The sequence below is a fragment of the Apis laboriosa genome, unplaced genomic scaffold, assembly GCF_014066325.1.
Source record: "Apis laboriosa isolate Shangri-la unplaced genomic scaffold, ASM1406632v1 scaffold1321_cov151, whole genome shotgun sequence".
NCBI classification, from domain to species: Eukaryota; Metazoa; Arthropoda; class Insecta; order Hymenoptera; family Apidae; genus Apis; species Apis laboriosa.
The window spans coordinates 2323751-2339844 of NW_025221248.1; the positions used below are offsets into that span (position 1 = coordinate 2323751).

The 16094-nt window shown below is 39.0% G+C and overlaps 1 protein-coding gene across 2 annotated transcripts in view; it reads right to left on the bottom strand.

The window, feature by feature from the left end:
* The window catches only part of LOC122720791 (rho GTPase-activating protein 7), a 330364-nt gene that overhangs the window by 30372 nt on the left and 283898 nt on the right, over positions 1 to 16094 (bottom strand). For both annotated transcript variants that reach the window (XM_043947768.1, XM_043947769.1), the window contains one exon: positions 1392 to 1552. In XM_043947768.1, the coding sequence (XP_043803703.1) occupies positions 1392 to 1552 (161 nt within the window). The remainder of the gene's footprint in view (positions 1 to 1391; positions 1553 to 16094) is intronic.

Consider the following 16094-nt stretch of genomic DNA (forward strand, 5'->3'; position numbering starts at 1 on the left):
TACGGAATTCTTAATCGTTAATTTAAAATAACGTATTAATTGTACAATAATGAAATTAACAAGGGATCGCGCGATATTCATCGCGGCTCGTTCTTAAATCCAACATTTTTAGTGTAGAATCTAATTGACGTGAATGGAAAGTTGGTTGAAATACGATCGACGGTGAATGTGTTAATTAACGCCCAGGCGATATTCGTATAAGCGATACCGCTAGGAAATTTAATTTTTTTTTTTTCCTCTTAATGATTTTTAAGAAAGAGCGGATTTTTAATTTTATTCGGATGTATATTCCTGCTTTCTACTTTCGAATAAAGGAACGTATTTTAAATTCTCTTTCTTCTCGAGCAACGTTTTTAAACAATAATCCCTGTTTAATCCCATGATATCTTTCCATTATATTTCGCTATATTCGAAACGCCGTGTATAATATGAATTTTACTGTCCTCCTCCTCCTCTTCTTCCTCCTCGAAGATACACGGAAGACTGTCGTGTATAACCGAGTATACGCGAATATATACATCACAAGAATCAACGGAGTGACAAACATTTTTCCAAAGAAAAACGGATAATGAAATGTGAAATTATTTTTCGAAAACTTCAGCGACCTGTTACAACGCGCAGAAACAGCTATTCGAGAAGAATATAACACTTTGCGATACGAATTTACGCTCTACAAGATCCGAGATAAACGTCAAATATTTGACATTCCCGCGGCTCTTGAGGAATCATGAGATTGCTCAGGTGACGCGCGAGGAACGCCTCGGATGACGAATCCTTTCGGGAGCCGGAGCGACAAAGCGACTTTCCCAAAATTTCGAGGGCGAGACGACATCGTTCAAACAGATAATCCGCTCGCATCACGGAAGTTCAGAAGAAGGGACGTGGATCCTTGAAAGGATCCACCCCCTGGCCCGTAAACCGTTAAGATTCTTGGAAGCGTTTTAGGTAGAGAAACCCTCGTGACGGCAAGACTTTATCGTAATATTCCTCATCTCTGCTAGTATTTCCGCTTTTCGAGATCCTTCTCTCTCTCTCTCTCTCTCTCTCTCTCTCTTTCTCCTTTGAAAAATTTCTAACCGATAAAGGATCTTGAAAAGGATCTACTCGAGCAACGATGTTCAGAAAATATTCTGAAGGAAGGAAATGGAAGGAGCGAAATATACACGCGAAAGATACACGCGAAGATATTTACCCAAGATAACCAATGATATTTCATGATATTCGTCGTAGAAATTTCCTTCTAATTTATTTTGGAAAATTACTCGTTTCGATATATCCCTTCGACAGTTTTTCTTTCTTTTTTTTTTTTTTAGATTTATCGTATAAGTTTATTTATTTATAAGTTCGTTTATTTATCCAGTCGAAGGATATAAAAAGAAATAATTACTTACGCTTTTGCTGTGACTAGTACTGTGCGTATGGTGAGTGTCGATCTTCATATTAGCGCACCGATTAAGAGCGTGCAATCGTCGAAATAGACTCTGCAGGGAATCAGTCTCGAGGAAGGGGTGGTCCTTGGCTACGCCAGATACGTCAATCGGGAATTGATAATCTGGAAGAGGCAGAAAAGAAACATTAAGAAACTCGCGATTAATTTATTTCCATTTTCAACTCGAACGGGATAATTTGCAAATTGGAAAAAAGAAAGCGAAAACATATTTTCGATCGAAAATATTATGGATCCTTTCACGATCTTATACTTCTCGTATCGAGAAGACCTGTTATTTATCGTGGTGTCCCGATCCGATCGAAGTAATGGCCAGTGGAATCAATTAAAAACCACGCGTACCCCTCCTACCCTTCCTCGTCTCTAATTGAATTTAAACGAGTCGCCCCCTAACGGAAAAATAGAGGAGCATCCACGGCCGGGACAATGGCTGCCGCGGCCAGCATTTTATGGGCCCATCGAGTTTACGAGGAGATTAATGCCCGCGAGCTAAGTGGACACTGACCAGGCCCATTCAAGATTCCTCTTCGTTTGTGCTGTGTCGAATATACAATCGTGCGTTTGAAACCGTCCATCGTTCCTTTTTTTCTCTCTCTCTCTTTTTTCGCGTGCTGATTCGCGAGTTTCAATCGATTTGATTAATGATCCACGTGTAAATTACACCCCAGGGAGCTCGCTTCGTCGAAACTTTCCACACGCTGTTTGGAACCTAATTTGCCGTCTAATTACGTTACATCGATCGATAATCTCTCGAAAATGGATGAACAGGTGTAGCTTCTTTTTCTCTCGTTTAAAAAAAAAAAAGAAAAAACTTTGCAAAATGATGAAACTTCTATCTTTTTAATTAGATAATTACGTCGATGCAATTATTGAATATTCATATAATTTTCATTCACATTAGGGTAATTGGATATGGATATATCTCTATTTGAAAATGATATATATATATATATATATATTCTTTACTTTTATTTACAAAAATTCGAATATTCGATTCGATTCAACAAATAGAAATAAAATTTCAAATTTTTCAATTAGAAAAGATCCAACAAACTTTCAACAAACAAACGAAACTTTTTCTCTAAAAATAGAAAAGTAACTCTCTAATGAAAAGGATTCTTCTTTCCATCGCCGCAAGTTTCCGGTTGCGAGAACAATATCCCAAACCTTCCACGAGTAAACGAGACAATCGTGTCTCTCCATGGGAGAGGAGTAAATTCGAGGAAAGGCAAGATACATGGATAAGTATCGCCGAAAACCGTAAAGAATCGTACTGGTGAGAGGAGAGAGAGAGAGAAAGAAAGAGAGAAAGAAAGAAGGGAAAAAGAAGGTTTTTGTGCGACTCCTTTTTTTTTTTTTTTCCTTGAGATCGAGCTCGCGAAGCGTCGATACGTTTCGCCGTACCGTTATTTTATCCCTTATCGGCTTTCACCCGAAATTTCGTGCAGTCTCAAGGCGCAGGTGACATTATTCTTTCGTTCTCACAGCGGCCATCCGTCTCTGTCCCCTTTTGTCTCGAGACAACAGCGAATACAGTCGCGGATGCCGCGTTGAAACTTCGGATGGCCTCCATAGTGGCTTGCGCAACGACGACCCAGATCTTTTGAACCAGATCTCGGATCTATGATCTCAGCTACTCAGGGATCGATCGAGACGATTCATTAACCGGAATAGTACAGTTTCTTTCGATCGATAAAGCGATTTTTCTTTCTTTCTTTCTTTCTTTCTTTCTTTCTTTCTCCTGCAAATTGAGAAGAACAAGAAATCTCTAGCTGGTTTTTAAAGTAAGATTTAATAATCTTCGAACGAGTAATTTTTATCAAATGGCAAATTCTATTAATTATTGATTAATAGAATTTTATTAATTATTTTTAAACGATTTTGTTAAATATCCAGAATTTTTCTCTTTGAATCAATTACTGTAATGAGCAATGAAGTATATATAAATGTTTTGAGTATATTCGAGGCCCATGGATCAGTAAAAAATAATAGAATTTCTATTTACAAAGGACCGTAATATAATTTGAGAGATAAAACATTATGAAAATTTCGAATGGACTTAATTCGACGACCAAAGGGATTACAATTTGACGAAGGTGAAATCTTTTTTAAAAACGTATACGTATAGTTACGAAATCGAAATATCCATATCGAAAATGTCTATCGCACAATCACTTGCCATGGGATGAAGGATAGCTGCTGCCCCAGGTGGCTCAGAGGCTCAAATAAATTTGTTTCTTTCGATTGGTTACACCGTTCGAAAGATTCTAAGAAGCACGAAGAATGAAATCTTCCTTCTTGTTAAAACCAGAGAAATTTCGAGAAATTAACCAGGAGAAATCTCTGAAAGAGACTTTTTCCATCGTTTATCACATTAGAGAGTATTTCGTACTTCCGCGTTTTAAACCATGTGATTTCTCGGAAGTTAATTATCTGGTAACATCCATGGTAACATTTGTACACAATAAGAGAACGTTTGAAAGAATTACCGCAGAATTATACGTCGTTAATTTTAAACGATTGCCGTGTAAAGCGAGGATAAGTTGTTATTACATTAGACGGAGTATCTGGATCCGAGGCGATCAAGTTAGAGAGGCGGTGGCGATCAAAACATTAAACTTCATTATTCGAAAATTTAATAGAGTCCACTCTATCCCGTTTCACCGCTGCTCATCCATCCACCTTGATTTTATTACAATTATGACGTCGGCTGTAACGGTACTTTCTCTCACAAAAGTCTCGCCGCTGCCCATCTTGCTTTAATAGTAACGGCCCCCCTTCCTATTCGTGCATATAACGAATCCCCTTTTCCGTGATCCGTGTTCCCCGCGATAATTCAAACTACGCCGTGACGTAAACGAATTTACATACGCCCTGAAACCACTTTCGATGAACTCATTAATATGAAAAACCCTTCCCGAGATCGGTATCCACTTTCTCTGTGATAAATGATTCAACAGTTGGGGATCACCCTCTCGAACGAGGTGAACATGAAAGTGTTTTAATAAAGGAACGTGTCGTGCCCCCGAACGTTCCAATTTTTTCTCTCCCTCTCTCTCTCTCTCTCTCTCTCTCCCTTTCTTTCTAAAAAACTATTGAAATCGTCAAAAAATAACACACTAACACTCTTCAAACAAATATGACAATTTCCCTCAAATCTCGATTCTAAAAATTTCTAAAAGATATTACCACTTTCGAGGAGCAAGAAGAAGAAACAAGAAAGAGAAAGAGAGAATACTTTTAACGTCCACTTTCTAACTGAATAAATCAATCGGTTAGATCGGTTAACGATTAACCGGTATCGACTTGTTACCGGTAATCTGCTTTTTCAATTCTCTATCGTGATCGTGGTGGTGGCGCACGATTAAAGTAAGGATAAACGAGGCGCATTCGTGATCATAACGAAATCGTTGGCCGATAACTCTTGGTGCACGATCGATAGATTAACGTTAACGATTGCTCGATTACGCTCCCGCTTCCTGGATGTACTAATTGCCGGCCATTCCGCAAAGGAAACCTCTCGTTCACCCGGTTCACCGCTTCGCCTGACGTATCAATTAGCATCCCTCGGTTTCACTCAACCGCGCCTCTTATTATCGCGATCGATAGATATTAAACATCGAACAAGCGGACGATTTCGGATGATCGACAAAATCACGGCTTCTTTTCCATCTTCTATTAGCGGAAATACTTTTTCTCGAGGGGAGTGGAAACGATCTGTCTCTAATCTTTGCGAATCTTTGAATCTATCCATAACGCGATAGAGTCAAGATGGCGATTGCGAATTTTGTGTACGTAATTTTGAAACGCTGTGATCGAAAATTTTTAATTAAATATAGAGATATCTTAGAGAGGTTCCTGAGAAGAGTTATAAAAGATATATATATATAATTTCTCGTGATTTGATAACGCGTCGTTTCATTTTCCCGATATATCGATACTTCCAATCCTTTATTACAATACCGTGCGAATCTCGTTCCACGTATTAAACGAGCAACCTTTTGTTAACACCGATTATTAAGAATGAAACAAGCATCCCGTTGGCCGTGAGTTTGATACCAGTGTGAGAGAACGTAAGTGAACGTAACACTTACAACTCAACATCACGAGCATCGTCGTAAAATATTCTTTTTCCTTTCGCGCGTAAAACACTCCTCGAATTAAAGTTGTCTAGACGTAGAAAACACCGATTCGCCAGGTGTGACACCGGCCAACGTATCGCGTGTCTCGAAAACAGATATCAGAAGAGTGAACGAATCATCGATGCGTTGATGATTTCCTGTTACTTTGCGCAACGACAGATATCCCCTCTCCACTAATAATCCTCCAAATGCTTATCTCGTTTATTTATTTATTTATTTTTTTCATCGAATATACATTCGACACGATACGCTCCCTATCTACGAGAAAACCAACTCTCCTCTCCAAAAGGAAAAGAAACATCGGCTAGATTCTTCTTTTCCCTTTCTTGTCACGTGATCCTGATCCGACCGAGAATTCAATGAACACGAACCATAAACGCGTATATGACGTCAATCAATGTCCGCGAGAATTTTTCTCATCGATCGTGTATCGTGAATCATCGATAAATCGACACACACGCTATTGAAATGTAAGTTAAGATGGTAACTTAATTAACTTCTGTAGATCCTCCTCGCGAGTACACGCGCGCGATCGGGCGAAGTGGGTCATCGCGCAGCGGGGATGATCGATATATAAATGTTCGGTAACCCGAGTTACCGATGGGAGGCCAGCAGCACAAATTCTACAAGGCCTGCGTGCCGCGTGTCCCTCGATCTCTTAGATCTCTCTTGATCTCTTTCCTTAACCGTTTAATTCCGAATCGTAACGATTTCTTCCTTTCTCAAATTTTCTTCGTAATAGCGTAAATGTTGAACGTTTTTCTTTAAATAATCCAGGCGAGTTCGATCGTTTGATTCGATTGCGTTGAAATGTATCGCTTTTTATTATGCTAAATCGATTAATTTTTTTTTTTTTTTTTTTTTTTCTTAAAGCACACAGGTTTTGGAACAGGTTTTCGAAGGAATTCGAGATAACTTGGAGGGGGGAGGGAACAAGAAATTCAATGTTCGCGTTTCATAGTTTTTCGAATATATATTCGAGAGCACGCGCGGTTATGCTGAATATAATATGGTATGATAGTTTCGTTTCAGATTCTAGGAAGGTTAAAAAGTGGTACGGCTAAAGGTAGATACGATAAAAATTGTACACTCGCGATTCCCTATGGAAAGAGTTTTAAAAGAGTTGGAAAAAGAAATTCTGTTATGCTCGATTAGAGCAGAGACAAGATTTTCGAGGAGAGAAATCTGTTGGAATAACATTTGGGGGAAAAAAAAGAAGAAGGTACAAATGTAAACGTCGTGTATTACGTGGAACATGTGATCAAACAGAAAAACCATCGAAATCGAAACTCGTTTCTAAATAGGATCAAATACAATCTCCCCGAATCTTGTAACTCGATTCTTCGACAAACCATCGTTTGATGGTATCGTTTTGCTCGTCTGGCTTTTTTAAATTGAAAACTAAAACACACGAAACAGATTGCAACGAGCACGGTATATCTATATTATAAATTTCACTGAAACCGAAACTGGTTTAAATACGATCTCGTTCATCTATCCTTTCGTAACTCGATTCTCGTTCAGAGGATACTGCCCATTCATGATACTGTCCCTGACTTAATCAATGAAGATTCAAATAAAAAGATTTAAGTAACGGTGAGAAAATTCAAATGGAATTTATATTATATCGTGTATTAAAATGTATAATATTTTTTTTAATATGTTAGAAATATTTAAAAAAGAAAAGCGTGCAATACAATTTTTATCCGAATTCCTAAATATATTTAATATTTTACTAATGATAAAAAGTATAATGGAGGATTAATGAATTTGTATTTATCAATTCGATAAAATTATAATATCTTTTAAATCCACTTTCCATTTCTCACTATAAGCATCTCAAATGATTATGCTGTTCCAAGATAGAAGATCTCTACGCGTTTTGATCTCACTGCATCATCCAACGTCGAATTACACGAAAAAGAAACTTCATAAAAGAAATCAAGAAGGTCTCCCGATACGATTTCTTTTTTCTTCCATCTTGCTTTCATCTTGTTGATGTACAACTTTTTCTTATAGAAAATGATTGAATTTTTCCTTCGCACAAGTTTAACGATATTGCACACTTTTCCCTATCTCAACAATCTATCTACATATATACTTTTATTTAACTGTGTTAACAAAATTCAAATACCTTACGACAATAATAACAACAACGATAACGAAAGAAAAGAAAAAGTTCTCTCATTTAAAAGAAATCTCGATGCAAAAAACGATCAGATTCACGATTTCTATTTACGCGAAAAGATTTCATTTCGCCTGTGAACCGTCTGAACAACCAATCAATCCCCTTTTCAAACGACATTTCCACCCACGAACGAAACAAAAATCGCGCCTAACATCTCAACCAATCGAATCGAATCTCCCTCGGTATCGGTCTCCTTTGTATCGGTATTTATATCGCGGTTTTGCGCCGGCCGAGCGGAGTTCAACTGGGTCAATTAGTTACTATTCATAGTGCGCTCCGATCGTGAGAGGCCGTCTGAGAGGTTGTACGATCGGCACACACAGCGTTAAATACGAAGGAACTGGCTCTCCCCACGGCTCTGCTCTTCTTCTCCCGTTGGAGACGCGTTTGTCTCGCCTGCGCGGCTGGAACCGGTGCGACGAGGACGAAGAGAGGGCCGCTCGAAGAGGAGCGTGGATTTTCTCACGCGATCTCCTCCCGTGCCGAACCGATCCACGGACGAGAGAGTGCGCGCGCGTTCGATCGGTTTCGATTCCGCAACATTCTGTTCCCTCCTCCAGCTCGAATTATCACGTTTCGAGGGGGTATCGCGATGCCGTGGCCGCGGTTGCATCGAGCGAAACGGTTACCTCGGCTCGTTTCGACGCCTCCGGTTTGATGTTTTCAGCCGAACGCCGGTAGCTGCACGCTCTCTGTCGTTAACCTTAGAACCGTACGCCGGTTCAACCGTAACGCGAACTTGTACGCCGCGGCTGATTTACGAGCGGCTCGCTCCGTTTTAGCGGACGAGCGTGGGGGGAGGTGCTTTCGATGCTTTTGCTTCCGTTTACGTTGCTGGAATTCTAGGATTATTCGGAAGAAGTTGGAATTGGAATGGCGTGCGATGTGGATAAATTTTGTTTCAACGTGCATTGCTGGAATTGAAGAAAAATAAGATTTGGTGAAGATATTATTGAAATTGTTAATGGTGTTTCTGATAATAATTTTTTTTTTGGAAATGAAACGCTCGAATTCGATGGAGTTGGAATCAGAAGTGTGTGTTTATAAAAATTTGTTTGAGTACGCGTTATTAGAACTGTATGTGTTTATAATAATTTATGCGTTGCTGGAATTGTTCGTTGAAATTAGAATTCTATGTGCATTGCTGGAATTGTAATACGATTTGGTGAAAGTGAAATTGTTAAATTGCAATTCTTCTATGGCAAATTTTTTTTTTGGAAAGGAAACGCTGAATCTCAATATAATTTGATGGAGTTGGAATGGAGTTGGAAAGAGTTGTGTTTGTTATATGCGTTTCTGGAATTGTTTATTGGAATTAGAATTCTAATTTCAATGTGCATTGCTGGAATTGTGATGCGATTTGGTGAAAGTGAAATTTGTCAATGATGCAATTCTATGGCAATTTTTTTTTTTGGAAATGAAACGCTCGATTCGCGATATAATTGGAATCGGGATGGTGTACGACTATAAAAATTTGTTCGAGTTAAAAAAATTATGGAAAAAATATTTATGGAAATAATATTATTAAAAATATTCACGCAAAGAATAATCACGCACCTGTAGCAAAGCGTCCTACTAGCGCGATTTTCGATAATAGAATGACACGACTTCGCGCGTCACGACTTTGTTTACGAAATTATAAACTCGGAGTGGGGATTTATTCGGCTAAAAGTCGTGCGACGTATCGAGTACGAATATAAACAAATTTCCTAGAAACGGATTATAGGATTATAGGATTATTATCTAGGCTTGAATGTAAAATCAAAATAAAGAAATAACACACGAGTTGAATACACGAAATATATATACGAAAATGATAGAAAAAAATTAATATAATAATCCAATTATTTTTATTTCCGAATTAACGAATGCGTTATTAAAAAACTGTAATGACGTGTGTATTTATGATAATTTATTTTTTGCCGAAATCGTTTGGTGAAAATAGAATTCCAGTTTCAATTTGCATTGCTGGAATTGTAACATGATTCGATAAAAGTGTGTTCGTAATACGCGTTGTTGAAATCGTGGAATTATTCGAGAGAGTTGAAATTGATCGAAAATATATATCATTACGTTTTTTTCTTCTCAGATTTTATATGTTTTAATTTCAAAGTTACGCAATGCCGTGTCACGAGGCTTTGATCTTTTTCTCGATGATCCTTCTGTTTTTTTTTTTTTTTCTTTTTTTTGCAACTTCGAAAGATACATTCCATTGCTTATAACAAGAATCAAATTACACCGCTACCGATTCCCAGAAATCGCAGGTGTATCACAGAGAAAAATTATAAAACAGAAATATAATTTTTCCCTGTAATAACAAGCTACACTTATACATAATTTATAAAACGATAAAGCTATTAAATGTCGGATCGACTCCTTCTCGAATGCAAATCGGCTGCTACCTGTACCCCTGTATCCTCCAACAATATATATATATATATATTTGCAGCTGGGGAAAATTTTTACAAATCGATTTTTCTAATTGGCGGTTTCGTTTAATTGTACGTCGCTGAATTCACGTATATATACCATAATATAAATTCGTCCCGGGAAAACATTTATCAAATGGGTAGCGCGGCGAACGTTAAGATATTCCAACAATGAATATTTCAAAAGAGTTGGGAGAAACCAAGAGTTGATAAGAGTCGGCGATAAGCGATCACGACGAAGGCGGACACGAACCGAGCATTGCTACAGGAAATCGTAACGTTGCTGAAATCGCCATCGCTATTCCATGCTTCTCCCCTGTTGCTTGCTACTCTCTTATGCTCTCTGCCCTCGTCTGTCGATCGTCGTCTAAAAATAGTCACAGGCAGTTTCGTAACTACTTTTTACCACGGGATCTCGTCGTGAGCCGTGCAAAACATTCCTGCGGTCGAGGGTACCGGCCTTTTATTTAGAAACTTGCACCATTCTTTCCTCTGCATTTGGCATCTGGGTTGTTGCAACAACCGATCTCGCCGCGTGTGTCTTGTCCAGCTGTGCTACACGGCGGACGTGTTCCTCGGTAGCAACGGGCTCCCCCATCATTTATTTACATACTGATTGCTCTTGAAAATCGAACGCCTGGAGAATCTCGAATCACCGCGCACAAGGAAGAAAAAGAAGAAGAAGAAGAAGGAATTACTTTCTTACCTCGAATAATACCAAATAATACATTTCAAATAATAACACCTGTACCTGAAATTTCGAGGGAATTACAATTTGCCTGGTGTTCGTTCGAAAAACTTACAACAGAGTATATTACAAAGAGAGTTTTTTTACTTTCGAGAATATTTCTCGCAAACATCGTCTGACGTAGTAAAACTTTCACTATTTAAACAGTAACAAGTTTACCGTTCGTTATTCAATATCCACTTGCCTCGAGAATTTTACTCGCCGGAGTGTGTTCGAATGTGCACACACGTCGCGCGCGCGCGCACACCTTTCAATCGAGGAAGAAGAAGAAGAAGGGAAAAAAAGGAAGGGGCAATCCTCGCCGATCAGAAATACCACGGAAACGATTACGAACGGCTCGTCCGTCCGCAGTGGCATTTATAAATATTAATACCGGTCGCGGTATCCCGCGTCAAGGGATAGGAGGGAACGACGGTCTGCGGTTAGGGTAGAACCTGTTATTTAGCAAGTTGCGCCATACCTTCTCTCCCGCTTTTGGCATCTGGGTCGCTGCAACGCACCGCGGTGTCGCCTGTCCGGCCGCATTGCACAGGACATGTTTATGGGTGCCTCGACCCGAGCAACGGTCAGCTCTACTGACTCACCGTGCGAAGCTAATGTCGTAAGGGCGTGTTTCTAACGACCCGAGCCACGTCAAACGTCCTCCCGTGGATCGACGAGAGGAATCGACCGCGTTGTTTATATCCGCGTTGCTCTCACAGTTCGAATGCAACGAGCGAAACTTCGAGGAATCGAGGAGTTCGATTCCTTTTTTTTTTTTTTTTCTTTGAAGGATTGAGAGAATCATCTCTTTCGCAAGATAAAATCAATCAATTGAATTTAACGTAACGTTTTGTCAAGTATTAAAACGTAGAAAAAGAGAAAACGGAATTCCATCATTGATTCCATCCCCTATAAAATATAAAATTCATCATGCTTTGCACAATGGCAAAGTTTCATTGAAAATTGTTCGGATACTTTTACGAGCCACTGTATTATTACCACGAAGGATATTAAGAATTCAATTAAAATTAAATTCAACCAATTTAACTACAATATATTATTGAAATAAATAAAAAAAGAAAAAAAAGAACGAAGAGACACTCGGTATATTCTACGCGATATACGAAACGAGGGGAATTTTTTCACGGAGCAAAGCTCAACCTTGGAAGATTGCATCACGCCACACGAGGACGTTTGTTACCTGCCGCGTGGAATGAATGGGCGGTGAGAACAGGGTGCGTGAGAGTTTAATGGGGCGTGAAACAGTTGAGAAAATTTAACTCCGCGAAACTTGGCCGAGCGTTTCGACCAAGAGATTGTCGATCGAAGGGACCCCTCTTGCCTTTGGAGAAACGAGGAGAACGGCGAAAGAATCTCGTTCGAGATCGCCATGTTTGTATTTTCGACGGTATTATAAATAGTTCGGTGACGGATGCTGGAACTAATTTCGAATGACAGATGTCGACTCGGGGCACGCGCACGATTTTCGACGGTTGTCGGTTTCACTGGGAACTTCGTTATACCGTGACCACTCTATTTTCCCGCCTTAAATTACGCGCCATTATACAGCGAGTGACTTCGTCTATATTCGGTATTCGTGTTAAACTTGCCAATAGAATACTTCGAATTATTTCGAATCTTCAACCTGTAATTAATTTAATTTAATAAACGGTTCTAAGAGATCGAAACAAAAGAGGGAATCAACGAAAGGAGGAGCGGAGACTTTGATCAAGATCGAGCTCGAATATAACGTCGATCGATCGCGACAAATTACCCGTAAACGATGTCACCCGTGAGGATCGACCCTTGGCATCGGGCTCGATCTTTAAACCCACGCAGAGCGAACGAATACGATGGAATTATCCGGAATAAGTCTTGAGATCGTTACGAAGCGGATGATAAACGCAGGCATACCCCGTGACATCAAGTGACCACGCTCGTAAAACGAGCAAACCGATAAAGATTACGTCACGCTCGAGACGAGATTGGGATTCGTTTCGTTCATTACGCATCCGGTGCGCGAATTTTCGAACGAATGACTCAGATCAGAATTTTGCGGCCTCGTTCTACTGAATTTTCAGGCCACGCTCGTTGTTAAAATTCTTCCAGTTTTTCGTTGAATATTTTTTGCTGATCTATCAATTATCACGCGAGCTTTTACACGAAATATGTATATATATATATATAATATATATATACGATACGATATGAAATTAAATTTTTGGGCGGATTGAACACGAAAAAGGAACGATTCAATTTCACGTCTATTATCTTGGCGACACCGTCTCATTCACGCCAACATTTGAGAAGAGTAATTACATCAGCCACTGTCGTAATGTTTCCCAACGTCGTTTCACGCGCATCATCCGCGCTACCGTCCAAAGAGTTACCGCGTGTCGGGACAATTCATCCACCGGGCGATTCATTCTCGAAATGCCGGCTTCAAACGCCCGTAATCGACGTTTCAGAGTCGGTGCAGAGTTCAAGTCTCCGTGGTGACAGCGTTCAAATTAACCGCGTTAATTTACACGGGCTAATGTGCGATGGAAGAGTAAGTAAACGGAATTCTTGAGCAAAAAATTAAAATTTCTCGAAATTTATATTCTTTGAAGCGTAATGGGTTGAAAAAATAATCTTTATGTGCACGAAAGAGACGAGCGAAATTTTAATCTGAAGTTAAGAAGTTAAAAAGTTACCTGGATAAGTACTTTTGAATAATTTATTATTCAAAGCATCGAATAATCAAGCTGAGCCTGATGAACGAAGGCTGATGTTATGTAGAAAGAGTAGTCAACTATAATACGAATAAATATTAAAATAAAATTTTCGTGTCTTATGAAAAATTGGTGTCACAAAAAGTTGAAATAAAAGATATTGGAAATAAAACTTCACTTTAATTTTCTTCCTATTTTTAAGGATTAATATCATCTTTGTTAGAACCTAGATCGTACTCACTTGACATCAGAAACACGATAGAATTAATCCTACGACCATTCAACAAGGATATCAAATCAAATTTCACGGAATTATCTTACGTCTTCAAGGATCAATGTACCAACTTTTCTAAACCTACATCACTACACTAACGATTCTTGGCAACTTTATCTAAATCCAATCTACGATCAATTTTAATAATCGAATCTTACCAAGGATTCTCACTTTCGTGCAACGTATGCAAACTCTGTTTCCTTTACGTAACGAAATCGATCGATCGATCGATCGTCATCTATAAATCCGACACCTGTGCACATCTTACTACGCGGAAGACGTTCGAGAGATCGTAGGATGGCGAGAAACCGCGAGATCACCGCGGCGAAGGCCAATCTTCTTATTTTTTTTTTTTTAAGCCTTCGATTCGCGCTATGGTTACACCCACACGCACACACGCACAAAGCGAGAGATTGTTCACGGATCTGTGCCCCCCCCTCCCTGCTTCGACGACCATGATTTCATTCACGATCGTTACACGGGCAATCTAATTAAACGGTGACTTCTCGACGTCGCCATCGATTGCGGCACTGGACGTTTCACGCCCACATCTCTCCAACTGTCCGTTTAAGTCACTCGAACGTTTAGCGGATTTAGGGTAAGATGGAATTTGCGTCGCGAGATTTAAAAGTCGTGCGTGGAAGACAAGATATGTAAATCTTCGAGAGGGTGGTAAAGCGATTCGAAGCGATTGGCGACATCTCTGAAGAAGTTGAAACGGTGGAATAATTCTCGAACAAAGAGACCGAGTTTCTTCTTTTCTATAGAAAAGATGAATAACGAAGCGTTTCATTTTTCGTACGGTTTATTAAGAAAATTCACAACTGATACGTTTGAACTTAATTAAAATATTATTTTCGTTTCCTTTTTCTACGAAATGTGCAATTATTCTCTTTGTAAAGATGCTCGTCTAAATTTTTGCGACCGAATGCAACAAATACAAATATTTTTTTCCTATAAAATTACATATCTATTTCGTACACGCTTTAATTTTTATTTAATTTTTACTTCGATCGCCACTGTAAATTACTCTATCGAAGATTAATCTACTTATACATCCGTAAAACAGGGTGTTCAATTCGCTCTGTATCCATTGAAATTCCTCTTCGTCGAACGTAATGCTCGAAACGAAGAAATATCCGTTGACTTATGGCCTGACAGCGTACATCTGCGGCCTGCGGAATCCCTGTGGAACGTATACACACCCATACGCGCTGTCTGCGCGGCTTATCTCCGCAAAAATTCCGATAACAAACGGAAGATAACGCACGCTTTGGAACGTCTTCTGCACCGTGGTCCATGTCACGTGTTCGTGCACGTCGACCGTTATATTTCTGAGACGACTTTTATATCGGGGCCTTTTCGGTGTCGTTCATCTCGCCGCGATAAAAACGCGAGACGCGGGGCAGAACTGTATCGATATAAATCGATTTGCATGTGGAACGACACGTGTACGCCCGAGGTGTCGAGTGTGAATTACAAGTAAACGACACGATGGAAGCTGTGTGCGCGCGAAAACGAGAATCGAGATGAAAAGGGACGAAATGCGAAGACGATTCTTTCGATACAACAGTGTGGGGGATGGATGGATCTCTTTCGAAGAGAAAAAATTTGTGTAATGGGGAAAAAATGTTGTTTTGCCTTGTATCATCTTGGTATATTATAATTTATAATATATATGGATTATTTTATTTCAAGAAAATGGAAGAATTATCGATTGATCTTTTTTTTTTTTTTTTTAATTATTCACGAAGGTTGAAACACTTTTAATTAACTGTTACATTACGTGACTGTTTCGCATAAAGAGAGCAATTAGTTTACGTAGGTTACGTAGCTACTTCGTATAAAGATACCAGTATTGTGCATAGATAACGTGTATTTTTAATCATCGCATTATCAATTAATTTTCGTTCTTTTATTTTTATCGCTATGCTATAATGATAGTCGCAGGGTTTCAATGATGAGTAATTCTGTTTCATGGATAATATTTTCCATTACGTTCCATTAAAATTGTAAGAATTTAAAAATTCACTATTATCATAAAAAAATATCAAAAAAAAAAAAAAAAAAAAAGGAAAGAAAAATAGCAAAAAAATACCAGGCAAATTACACGAGAAGATAATCATTCGTTCGTATACAATTCGACAAAACCAATCGTCTACAATCGACA